Genomic DNA, 13,306 nt, shown 5'->3' with positions numbered 1-13,306 from the left:
CTGTTTACTGATTGAACATGTTAGTTAATGAAGTAATTAGGGGTAATCGTATATCAGTTCTAGAATTTTTATTAATGAGCCTGATTATTATATCGGGCCTTCATGTGGGTGAACATCTGGCCCACAGTGACCACAATCTTTTAATGGTTTCAATTGGCTGGTAGAACAAAAGGTGCAAAGAAGCTGCAACTCGTACCAGATTTCAGAAGAGCAAACTTCACTCAAATGGCAGATGATTTGCTAATGGGTAAATTGGCAAACCCTCCTGGGTGGTGATGCGACTGATGTAGAATGTAAATGGAAAGCTTTTGAGAACAAGACAAAAAAGAATGTCGAGCATATATGTATCTAAAGTCAGAAGAAGAGAGTATGGGAAGTAAAAGCTGGGGTGGCTGATTGGTTATGTAGAAAGATAAATAAGATGTAAACAGAGTGGAATATGAGGAACAGCTGAAGAAAAAAATGACTGCGATTGGATCAGCTAAAAGATTAATGGAAAAGAAGATCGTAGATATTTGTCGAAGGAATGGGAAAAGCTTTTTCAGTTATGTTGAGAGTCAGAACTGTTAAATACTTGTATTGGGCCATTGAATGATGTTCAAAGATGGGTTACAAAGGATTTGGTATAGTTAAAATATTGAATGAGTACTGGCATCGGTCTTCACTCTTGAAGGTGATGCTCGACTATTAGAATTGTATGATTTTAATAGTAAACTATCGTCTTAACTTAGATGAACATATTGTTTTCGCAAGAATTTATAACTCGAAAACAGGTAGAACAGCCAGGCTGGATGAAATCCATCCAAGGGTCCTCAGGGAAATGGACTCCTAACCTGTATTTTTAATAGTTCACTGCACTTTGGAATAGTTCCCATGGACTGGAATGAGGTTAATGTAATCCCCATGTGTAAAAAAAAAATGGCAAGATGGAATCCGGTAACTATGGGCTTGACATCAGTACTAGAAAATATGCTTGAGGGAACCCTTAGGGATGCAAAATATGTGTGCTTGGATAGAGAGGGACAAGTTGACACCCACACGGCTTGATAAAAAGGTCATGTCTTCAAAATTCAATTGGATATTTTGAAGATGTTGAGAAGTTGGTGGATGAGGGCGGCCCAGAAGATATTGTTAACTTGGCCTTTCAAAGAGCTTTTGATCAGGTTCCGCACAAGAGGCTTTTCTATAGATTGAAGCCTCTGGTATTACTGGTAATATACTGAGCTGTATTGAGAACTGGCAGAATGTAGGCACAAAGTAGTTAACTATGAATTTGGATCTGTTTGGAGACCAGGAACCACTGCTGTCCCTCAGGGATTGATGTTTGGATCATTACTCTTTACTGTTTTTATTAATGATCAGGATGTCAGTGTCAGAGGCACGATCTGCAAATCTAAACATGACATTAAGATCTATGTGAATGATAGGACTGTAGACAATTCTCGTCAGGCAGATCTTAATGTGTTGGGAGATTGTGCTCATGAATGGCATACACTCTTCAGGGAAAAGGATTAAACAAGGGGGAAAAAGTAAGAGATCTGGGTATTCGAATGCATAGATCGCTAAAGATTCATGAGCAATGTTGTGAAGTGACAGCAAGAGCAAATAGGACAATTGAGTATAAGATAAGGCATATTATTTTGTCCTATTCAAGACCTTGGTCAACACTCAGTTGGAGCATTGTGTCCAGTTTTGATCATCTCACATATTGAGTGATATTGAGGCTTTGGAAAGGTTGCAGAGGAGAGCCACTCTACTAATTCCCAGTATAAAGCATCTTGGTTAGAAAGATAAGCTAAAAGAGTTGTGATTATTCACTTCAGACTGAGGAGTGATACGATTGAGATTTATAAGACAATGAAGCGAATAGTTGTATTCCAGTTGACAGCTTGTTCCAATTAAATAGGTTAGGGTGAACCAGGGGTCGCAATTTTAAGTTGCGTAAGGCCAGATCTCGGTTAGATGTCAGGAGGTGGTTCTTTTCCCGGAGAATAGTAGATCTCTGGAACAGGCTGCCGTCTTGCATGAATTCCTTCAAGCAAGAACTGGACCTGTTTCTGCTTGGGGTGGATATCACCTCTTTTTTTAAAAAAAAAAGTAGGTACTGCAGGGAATTCAAGGCCAGAGTGATCTCCTGGACTAGTTTTGATCACTTAGATGGGTTGGAAAGGAATTTCCCAGATTTTGATCCTCCAAATTAGCCTGGGTTTTTGTCTTTTTTTTGCCTCGCCCAGAGATCACGTGGTTCTGGGTGAGATGGTGGGTGCATATCTTGTGATAAAGAAGGTATTGCAGTTGTGTGGGACAGACTGGATGGACCAAAGGGTCTCTACCTGTCTGTCATTGTTGTTTTGTTTATGCTTCCTGTTTATGCAGATTCTTGACCAAAGAGGAAGGAGGGATGAAAATGGCCTCTTTGTTTGAGACTGAGTGCTTCTTCTCTGTTTAATGCTGTTACTTGGGCTTTTTTTTAGGTTCAGGATAAGAAGGCTAATGCTTACTACAGTAGGACAATATTACCTTTGTATCTAAAGAGGTGGAGGGTGTTTGTCAGTGAGAAGAAACACCTGAATCAGATGAAAGAGACTGCGTGGGTATTTTACAGGTACTGTCGAAGCTCTATGTTCAGAGTGCCATTTTTTCCCACTTTGCCCCTTCCACTCCTGAAGGTACCGAGTTCTGCTTGGCATTATTCTACCCTCTAGTACCTCACCCACATAGCTATCCTTTTATATATGTATACTTGCAAGCAGTTTGACCATAGGGATACACAGCTGAGCTGAGCTTGGTCATCTCTTCACCACAGGCGCTTGAGTTTCATTTGGGGGACACTGAATGGTGGAATCTGGTGATCTTAGTTTCATAATGCATTAAGATGAATAATGTCTCAACCTCCGCCTGGGCTGAAATCAGCTAGCTTGCCACAAACAGGGGATCAACTTGGGACTTTGCTGTTCTAAAATAAAAACAGAAAATTCTGGATATACTCAGCTCTGGCAGCATCTGTGGAGAGAGAAACAGAGTTAATGTTTCAGGTAGATAACCTTTCATCAGAACTGGAAAAAGTTAAACATGTGACAAGTTTTAAGCAATTTACAGAAGCAGGGAAATGGGGAGCAGAGAAAGAGCAAGAGGTCTGAGACAGGGTGGAAGGCAGGAGAGATGAAATGACAAAAGGGATGTTGGTCCAAGGCAAAAGGAGTTGGTAATGGGACAAGTAAAGAACGAAAGATGGGTCTAGAGAAGTTGTAAATGGGGAAAAATAGAATCATCACCAACAGCTGCTATTCACCTCCTCCTGAGGTCCCCACCATCACAGAAGCCAGTCTTCAGCCAATTTGATTCACTCCCTGTGATATCAAGAAACAGCTGGAGGCACTGGATATAGCAAAGGTTATGGTCCCTGACAACATCCCAGCAGTAGTACTGAAGACTTGTGCTCCAGAAGTTGCCATGCTCCTAGCCAAGCTATTCCAGTACAGCTGTAACACTCGCATCTACCCAACAATGGAAAATTGCCTAGGTATGTCCTGTCCACAAAAGGCAGGACAAATCTAATCTCACCAATTACCACCCCATCAGTCTTCTCTCAATCGTCAGCAAAGTGACGGAAGGTCTCATTGGCAGTGTTATCAAGTGGCACTTAGTCAGCAATACCTTGCTCACCGATGCTCAGTTTGGGTTCTGCCAGGGCCACTCAGCTCCTGACCGCATTACAGCCTTGGTCCAACATGGAGGAAAGAACTGAACTCCAGAGGTGAGGTGAGAGTGATTGCCCTTGACATCAAGGCGGCATTTGACTGAGTGTGGCATCAAGGCACCCAAGTGAAATTGAAGTCAATGGGAATCGGGGAAACTCTCCAATAGTTGGAGTTGTACCTAGCACAAAGGAAGATTGAGGAAGGGGAGGGAGAGTTGGAGATGGACCATATGAAGGTGAGAGAAGGGTGGAAATTGGAAGCAAAGATGAAGTTTTCCAGTTCAGGGCGAGAGCAGGAAATGGCACTGATACAATCATCAGTGTACTGGAAAAGTGAGGGAGGACTAGAGCAAAGAATGTTCCATATATCCCACAAAAAAGCAGGCAGAACTAGGATCCATATGGGACCCATAACAAAACTTTTTATTTGGGAGTGAAGTACAGCCTCCCAGACCAGCGTTTCTGATATGTTTTCAATTTTCCTTAACCGATGATGCCCCGTACTGCCTCCCACTGTGGTTGACAGGGCTGTTGACTATATCCGTTCCATTTCCTGCACTTCTGCTCTCACCCCCTTCCCATCCCTCCCAGAACTACGATAGGGTTCCTTTGTCCTCACCTTCCGTCCCACCAGCCTCCCCATTCAATAGATCGATCTGTTGCTTTTTCCGTCACCGCCAAAGGCATCTTCCCCTCCCCTCCCCTCCCCTTTCAGCATTCCAAAGGGACCGTTAGCTCTGTGGAACCCTTGTCCATTCCTCAATCACCCCAACACCCCTCTCCCTTTCCCACTGCACCTTTCTATGCAAGCTCAAGTGATGCAACATTTTTACCTCTTCCCTTCTCAACGTGCAATGCCCCAAACGCTCCTCCCAGGTGTAACAATGATTTACTTGTATTTATTTCAATTTTATATACTGTATTCGCTGCTCACTGGGGAGACCAAATACATGATTATGTGACCACTTTGTGGAACACCTCCATTCAGCCCCCAATCAAGTCCCTGAGCTTCCGGTTGCTTGTCATTTTAATTCTCCACCTTGCTCCCACTCTAACCTCGCTGTTCTCGGCCTCCTACGCTGTTCCAAAGAAGCTCAGTGGAAAGTTCGAGGAACAGCATTTCATCTTTTGATAAGGCACTTTACAGCCTTCTAGACACAACATTGAGTTCACCAATTTCAGGGCGTAACCTCTGCCCCATTTTGTTTTTCTTGTCCTTTTTTTTGTTCTTGTGGGGCATCCGATTGTGACCCAATGCCTCCAGCTGGGAGTCAACAACACAAGAAATAGGAGCAGGAGTAGACCATATGGCCTGTCAAGCCTGCTCCGCCATTCATTACAATCATGGCTGATCTTAGGATTCAACTGGGCGGCGCAGTGGTTAGCACCGCAGCCTCACAACTCCAGGGACCCGGGTTCAATTCTGGGTACTGCCGTTGCAAGTTCTCCCTGTGACCGCGTGGGTTTTCGCCGGGTGCTCCGGTTTCCTCCCACAGCCAAAGACTTGCAGGTGATAGGTAAATTGGCTGTTGTAAATTGCCCCTAGTATAGGTAGGTGGTAGGGAATATGGGATTACTGTAGGGTTAGTATAAATGGGTGGTTCTTGGTTGGCACAGACTCGGTGGGCCGAAGGGCCTGTTTTAGTGCTGTATCTCTTTAAAAAAAAAACCTCCCCTTTCCCACATGCTCGCCTACCCCTTGATTTCCTGAGAGACCAAAAATGTCTCTATTCTAACATTAAATGTATTCAACGATGGAGCATCCACAATCCTCTGGAGTAGAGAATGCCTAAGATTCACAACCCTTTGAGTGAAGTAATTTCTCCTCATCTCGGTCCTAAATGATTGGCCCCTTATCCTGAGACTCTTCACCTGTGTTTTAGATTCCCCGACCAGCGGAAATAATCTCTGTCTACCCTATCCAGCCCCTTTAGAATTTTATATGTTTCAATGAGATCACCCCTCATTCATCTAAACTCCAGAGAATACAGGCCCAATTTACTCAGTCTCTCATCATAGGACAACCCCTTCATCGCAAGGACCAATCCAGTGAACCTTTGCTGCACTGCCTCCAATGCAAATATAGCCTTTCTTAAATCTGGTGACCAAAACGGCACACAGTATTCCAGATGTGGTCTCACCAAAACGCTGCACAGTTGTAGCAATACTTCCTTATTCCCGTACTCCAATCCCCTTGCAATAAAGGCCAACATGCCATTTGCCTTCCTAATGGCTTGCTGTATCTGCATGTTAGCTTTCTCCATTCCTTGTACAAGCACACCCAAGTCTCTTTGAACGTCGACACTTATAAGTTTCACACCTTTTAAAGAATATTCTGCTTTTCTATTCTTATGGCCAAAGTGCACAACTTCACACTTCCCGACATTATACTCCATCTGTCATCTTGTTGCCCACTCACTTAACCTGTCTATATCTCTTTGTAGCCTTTCTGTGTCTTCCCCTCAGCTTACCTTTCCACCTACCTTTATATCATCAGCAAGCTTAGATACATTACTCTCTGTCTCCTCATCTAAGTCATTAATATAGATTGTACGTAGCTGAGGCCCCAGCACTGATCCTTGTGGCACTCCACTATTTACTGCCTGCCAACTTGAAAAAGCCCTGTTTATGCCCCCCCCGTTTAACCAATCATCAATCCGTTCTAATATATTACCTCCAACTCCATGAGCCCTTATTTTGCATATTAACCTTTTGTGTGGCACTGTATCGAATGCTTTTTGGAAATCCAGGTATACCACACCTACTGGTTCCCCTTTATCTATCCTATTAATTACTTCCTCAAAAAACTCTAATAAATTTGTCAAATAGGATTTGCCTTTCGTAAAACCATGTTAACCTGTTCTTTTCATACTGTGCTTTTCTAAGTGCAATGTTCAGATTTCCTTAAGAATAGATTCCAGCATTTTTCCAATGACTGATGTTAGACTAACTGGCCTGTAGTTCCCTTTTTTTTCTCTTCCCCCTCCTTTCTCGGAAAGCCGTGCAACATTTGCAATGGTGAGGGCAGGTTGGAGCTCAGCTTTGTTGCTCCTGCTGATGCTGTTAACACTCAAATATAAATAATAGCCACCTCGACCAGCTGCTGGAGGCCCTGGTACCTGTGGGACTACAATCCTACAAGAAGTCAAAGCCTTCGGAAGAGAAGGTATTTGGAGATGGTGTGCGAGTCCAGAATAAGGCAACATAACTGCAAAACTAGAACCAGAATTAGAACTAAAATTAGACCAGGGGTGATATCAGGAAGTATCCCTTTTCATAAAGGGTAGTGTAAATCTGGAATATTCTCTCCAAAAGGCTGTTGAGGCTGGTGGTCAATTGAAAATTTTAGAACTGAAATTGATAGATTTTTGTTAGGTCAGGGCATTAAGGGTTACAGAACCAAGGTGGGTAAATAAAGTTGAGATACGGATCAGCCATGATCTAATTGAATGGCGGAACAGGCTGGAGAAGCTGAATTGCCTCCCCTTGTTCCTATATTACTTTAAAAAAGGCACCTTTAAACATTCTGTCTAGCTGTCCTCTTGACCTTTAATTGTCATACTCCCCAGTTATCCAGGAGAAGAGGCAAGTATAAAAATCAACTGGAATTAAGCCTGATTGCTACTGTACCATCATAGAATATCTTCAGGATTGTGATTCACTGTTCCATGTGTCATCAAGGGGTATAGGTGTTTAAATGTTTAAGTTGAGTCAAATCTCAATGCTTTTGATCACTTTGGTAAAAAGATTGACCACAACTGCTTGGGAACGGCACTCTCCAGGTATGTATCCAGCAAAGCAAGTACTTTCAACTGTATGACTGTCAGTTACCATATACTGTCGCATCTAACCTACTGTCCTTACAGAGAGATGGTGCAGAAACTGGCTTTTTATACTTGGTGGGAGAAGATGGATCGTCAGCGGGAGAATCGAATGGCAGAAAGATTGGTAAATATAACTTGCATCTTTTCAGCAGTTGATCATAACTGAAGGTAACAAAATAAACTATATGAATTATGCAGTTCTGTGGAAATGTTCTGTTGTCAAATTGTCGAGGGAAATAGTTAATCTATTTTACTGCAGCTGCAATTAAACTGAGGGGGTGTAAATATTGAGCTAATTAAATTATTAGCCTTGGCTCACTGGGTAGCACTCTCTTGCCTCTGAATCAGAAGGTTGTGTGTTCGAGCCCCAGACAGTAGACTTGGACACATAATGTAGGTTGATGCTGCAGTGCAGTACCAAGGGAGTGCTGCACCTTCGAAGGTGTTGTCTTTTGAATGAGATGTTGAGCTGAGGCCCCATTGCCTTCTCAGATGGATGTAAAAGCTCCAACAGCACTATTTGAAGAAGATCAGAGAAGTTCTACTGGTATCCTGAGTGTTACAACCAAGGTGGGAGGAGTGCACTGTCTTTCTCTAATTCCACTTCTGCACAGGTCACAACACATATTTAAATGTGTACCCAGTTACCGATGCAGTCAATTATATACTCTATTGTTTGAGAATAAAATCCACTAAACAGGTTTCTTTAATAAACAACAGAAGTATTAATTTATTATAAAACAAGACTTAGTCAATAAAGATGCAAAGCTTTAACACAGTTTGAAATATGTTCCCTTCTAAATACCCAACACACACAGACACCGGTTAAAGGAAAAATGAAGATACTTCGGCCAAAGTACTTGTTAATTCTTTAAGAAAAGGATAAGATATGGTATGTTCCAGATGACATACAGTTTGGCATCCGAGTACATGTAGACGGGTCACTGGGATCTTTTCAGAAGCAGTTCGTTTAGGAGATGTCGAGAGGAAGTGTTCCAAAAGCTTCTCAGGAGAAATGCGGCATCAGGCGTCAGAGCTATCACAACCTGGATTTTTTTTCAGGGTTTCTCAGAGAGGTGGAGAAAGATGAGCTGAGTGTTTCTTTCAGCAGGCTACAAACCCAATTGACTCAAAACAATATTCAAAAATCAAACCACTCTTGAGCATCATAAATCTTGACATGTCACTTCTCTTGTTAACAATTCCCATAGTTAGAAGGCACCTGTTGTTTACTGAGCTGAAGATATGTGACATTCAGTAAATGTTTTTAAACAGAGTCCTTTCAGTGAGCGTTTAAAAAGCACATCCATGGAATCCTTTCAGTCTCAACTGAATCCATCTCCACAATTCCAACACACAAGTCCTCAAAAATATTTAAAAATGGAAGCACTTTCATAACACTTCCATCCCTGGAGGAATGAAATGCCACTTTTAAATGTGCTTCATTACGAAGTGTGGGAAAAAAAATGAAAAAATATTAAAACACATTTACACTCTCATTCTCATTCACTCTTTACCTGTTACTAATACAGTTCTGCTTTGTACCATCTTTGTAGTCAGACAACTCAAAGCAAAATTAAACTCGACAAAACATCAGCAATTATGTTATTTTTCCTCACAATGTGAATAATTTTTCAGTGATAGGGCTGCAATAGTAAACTCCATTGAAATAGTCTGGTATTCTGGTTTTTGAATTTTTCCACAAAGGTTAGGGGGTTCTTTTCAGTATATACCAGTGTCTCTCTGTACTCGTGACGGACATATACTTCAAAATGTTGAAGAGCCAGTAGTAAACCCAGGGTTTCTTTTTCCTCTGTTGAGTATCTCTTTTGGAGGTGATTTAGCTTTTTGTAGAAGTATCCCACTGGCCTTTCTATGCCCGATTCATCGTCTTGTAATAGGACTACACCGATCCCCCTCCCCCCACCCCTCAGGCGCTAGCATCAATTGCTACCTTGGAGGGCTTAATGAAATCTGGGGCATCCAACACTGGCTCATTAATCAAATTGACTTTCAGCATCTCAAAAGATGTTTGGCACTCTCCTGCCCACACTATCTTGGCTTTGTTTTGTTGCAGCAAATCCATCAGTGCAGCAGCTCTCGTACTAAAATTTGGTACAAACTTGTGGTAGAAACCACACATCCCCAAAAACCTCATGATTTCTTGCTTTGTCTGAGGGGCAGGGAATTCCATCAATGCTTGTACTTTTGCTGTTCTTGGCAACACTTGTCCTTGCCCTACAATATGCCTGAGGTAGGTTACCTGTGCTTTTGCAAATTCACTTTTGGAAAGGTTTATCACCGAATCAGTCGACTGTAATTTTCTAAATAGAGCTTCTAATTGTTCTAAGTGGTTTCTTCCGCGTGTCACTGTATACTAGCACATCATCAAGGTAAACCACACAGGTAGGAACACTGGCTACCTCTTGGTTCATAAGTCTCTGAAAAGTTGCTGGAGCATTTTTTTTAGCCTGAATGGCATCACTCAGCATTGGAAAAGACAGTCTGGTGTGACAAAGGCCAATATTTCTTCAGCTCGGAGTGTTAAAGGAGCTTACCAGTCTTCCAGACGAGGAATTCGTTAGGAGCCTGCCTTTGTTAATACATTAACCTTTCTGCAGTCTATGCAAAATCTAGTTGAACCTCGGCTTCGTCACATACATGCCTGGGGAACTCCAGCTGTTTTGATTGGGTTCAATTAGGTGATTTCTGCTTTCACCTTGGCCTATTTCTCTGGACTTAAGCGATAAGGATACTGTTTTGCAGGAGAGGATTCTCCTAAACTCACATCATGTATGGCTAAGGTTGTACATCCTGGTTTATCCCTTCAAACTCCTTTAAATGCTGTGAGTAGCCTCATTAGGTCTTCTCGTTGTTCTGCATCTAAATATGAAAGCATGGTGTCTAGTCTCCCCAACAATTCAGTGTTAGCTAACCGGATAGTAAGAGATTCAATTTGAGAATTGTCTAGGCCTCCTCCTGCCTCATCCTCACTATCCCTTTCATCCTTCACTGTCCCTACTACCGTACGTACTGGTGCTGGTTTCTTCTCCTCCTGGTGGTGATATTGTTTGAACATATTGATGTAATGCAGCTGATTCTTTTTCCGGTGATCTGGGATGTCAATCAAATAATTTACTTTAGCAATCCTTTTGACTACTCTATGGTCCACTGAACTGTGCTTTCAGCATTCACCTCGTAATGACAGTAATACGAACACCTCATACCACTACAGCTGAAAATGTCCAGGGAATGGCCTCTGGGAACCGAGTAGCCATATCCATAATAGTCAGTATATATTGATGTCCCGCTTTTGTTTTTGGTAAAGGTCCCACACAGTCTACCAACCCCTACTAAATGGCTCCCCAATAACTGGTATGGGAATTAAAGGTGCTGGTTTTATGGCAGGTTGTGGTTTTCCACAATCTGGCAGATATGGCGCGTTTTATAAAATTGCACCACTATCTTGAAAAGACCTGGCCAGTAAAAATCTTGACCTGTATGTGATTTGGTCTTCAGGATCCCCACATAGCCCACCATAGGAATTTCATGGGCTATCCTTAATATTTCCTGGCGATACTTGGGCAGTGCCACTATCTGGTGAATAACCGTCCATTCTTTGTCTACAGGTCTGTGAGGAGGTCTTCCCTTGCTCATCAGAATCCCATTTTTAATATGGTAGCCTTCCGGAACTCCCTTTGCTTCAGCTTCAGTTTGAGCCAATTGTGCCACTTTACTTAACTCTGGCTTGCTGAACCTTGTTCAGAGAAGACTTATTGACCATTTCCTTCAGATTATCCAAATCCCCAAACTAAATTTCAGATATTCAGCTCTCTGTCTGTGGTACCAATTTTACCTCTGACAGTGGAACTTGTTTAGTCATTGCTCAGGTCACTACACATTAAGGAAAGGTTCCTGGAACCTTTTCCTGCAACTGCTCTGCATCTTTGACTTCACTTGGTCTTTCCGTGACTACTGGAGAAGCTACTACGTTCGCTCCAGCCAAATCATTCCCCAGGAGTAGGTCAGTTCTGTCTACAGGCAAGCTATGGACAACTCGTACCATTACAGACATTAGGTCACACTCCAGGTGCACCCGATACAAAGGTATGGTTATATACTCCCCGCCAATACCATTCACTAAAACCTTGGCGTTCATTGCGTTCTCTGTGGAAAAGTTATGCCTTTCCCCAGCAAAGGAGTTTGTGTAGCTCCTGTACCCCTAAGTATAATCATAATTTACTTGCCTCACTTGAGGGATAAGGAGATATTTTTCCTTTTGACAAGAATTCCCTATAATTTTCAGGTATCTTATTCACCTCCCCCTCACTCAGTGGTTTTTGTACTTGGTCTTACAGCTGCAGACAGCGCTCTAGCCTGATCTCTTGTACTCTTGGTCAGGGCTCCTTTCTCTGCATTGGCCTTGTTCCCCCCAATAGGCCCCATGGGTTTACCCCGCAACTTCCAGCATTCTGCAGAAAGGTGTCCCAGCTTGTAGCAATGGGATCACTTAGGCTTTTGAACCTCACTTCCATCCCCAGCATCTTCCTTTCTGAACTGAGGAGGAGATCCCGGGGCGGTCCCAGCTATTCCTTCTTGTCCCTGGCTGCTTGCCTTCCTTTCACCCTCCCACTTTCTATCCGTTTCGGGTTTGGGGGGTTGACGGACTACGGGTTTGTGCTTGTAAACAAGCTCGTAATCATCAGCGATCTCAGCTGCCTATCTGACTGTTGAAACCTTCTGGTTCTCTACATGGGTTCTTACTTACGGAGGGAGTGAACTTTTAAATTCTTCCAGGAGAATTATTTCCCTAAGGGTCTCATAAATGGCCTCTACTTTAGTGCACGCATCCAACAATCAAAGTTAATTTGCTTCACCTTCTCATTCCTTATAAGTCTGCCCAGGCTGTTTTCGGAGGTTCCAAAATTTCTGCCTGTAAGCTTTAGGGGCTAACTCATAAGCAGCAAGAATAGCCTTTTTTGCCATCTCATAATCTGCAGAAGCCTCCTTAGAAAGCATGGCATAAATTTCATGAGCTCTGCCAATCAACTTGCTTTGCATATGCAGTGTCCAGCTTTTCTTCGGCCACTTCATCTGTCTATGTATCTTTACAAAAGAAATGAAAACACCTCTACGTTTCCTGAAACTTCGGGAGGGCGTGCATAAATTTCAACAGCTCTCCACTGGGTCCTGGGCTGCAGTCAGTTCTTTCCTCACCAGAATTTTCATTGTGGTCAAGTCCACCCTGTTTTTTTGTTCTATCTTTTTTTAAATTCGAATACCCTTTTTTGCTCCCTTTTTCTTTTTCTCTGTTTTTCTCTCTCCTGCCTCTTCTCTTTCCTTTTGAAATTATAGTTCAAATTTTTTCATTTCTTTTTTCTGTTCAATCTCAAGTTTTTTCATTTCCAATTTCTCTTTGCTGTTCAAGCTGCTTCATCTGTAACTAAATCCTAGCTAATTTAACTGAATTATCATCCGGATTGCCTTTTCCTCCTAATTTCAAAAGCTGTGTTATTACTTCATTTATGTCTGCTTTCTTAGCACTTGGTTTTAACTTTAATTCCAACTTTGCTGCCAATTCCTTTAGCCAAGCCTTGGTTAAAATTTGCAAATCACTCAGGGACAAGTTCTCCCTCCCCAGAAAGCCATTGAGTAATTGGGAAAGCCATTCCGGTCATGTAAACTTCACTCTAATGCTCAAGAAACCTAGTGTTTTCCTTTTCCCCTTTTCAATTATTATTACCCCACTTACAATTGCACATGGTCTGCTTTGGGTTATCCT

At 42.4% G+C, this 13,306-nt stretch overlaps 1 protein-coding gene across 4 annotated transcripts in view; it reads left to right on the top strand.

Moving 5' to 3' along the window:
* sfi1 (SFI1 centrin binding protein) overlaps window positions 1–13,306 on the top strand; it is a 235,048-nt gene that overhangs the window by 109,126 nt on the left and 112,616 nt on the right. For all 4 annotated transcript variants that reach the window (XR_010977296.1, XR_010977297.1, XM_068055387.1 and 1 more), the window contains exons 15-16: window positions 2,475–2,605; window positions 7,567–7,648. Coding sequence is in view for 2 of the 4 variants with exons in the window: in XM_068055387.1 (XP_067911488.1) it covers window positions 2,475–2,605; window positions 7,567–7,648 (213 nt within the window). In the remaining 2 variants the exon portion in view is untranslated. The remainder of the gene's footprint in view (window positions 1–2,474; window positions 2,606–7,566; window positions 7,649–13,306) is intronic.

This window comes from Heterodontus francisci, chromosome 23 (genome assembly GCF_036365525.1).
Source record: "Heterodontus francisci isolate sHetFra1 chromosome 23, sHetFra1.hap1, whole genome shotgun sequence".
Lineage (NCBI taxonomy): Eukaryota > Metazoa > Chordata > Chondrichthyes > Heterodontiformes > Heterodontidae > Heterodontus > Heterodontus francisci.
This window is presented reverse-complemented; position numbering and strand designations above follow the sequence as displayed.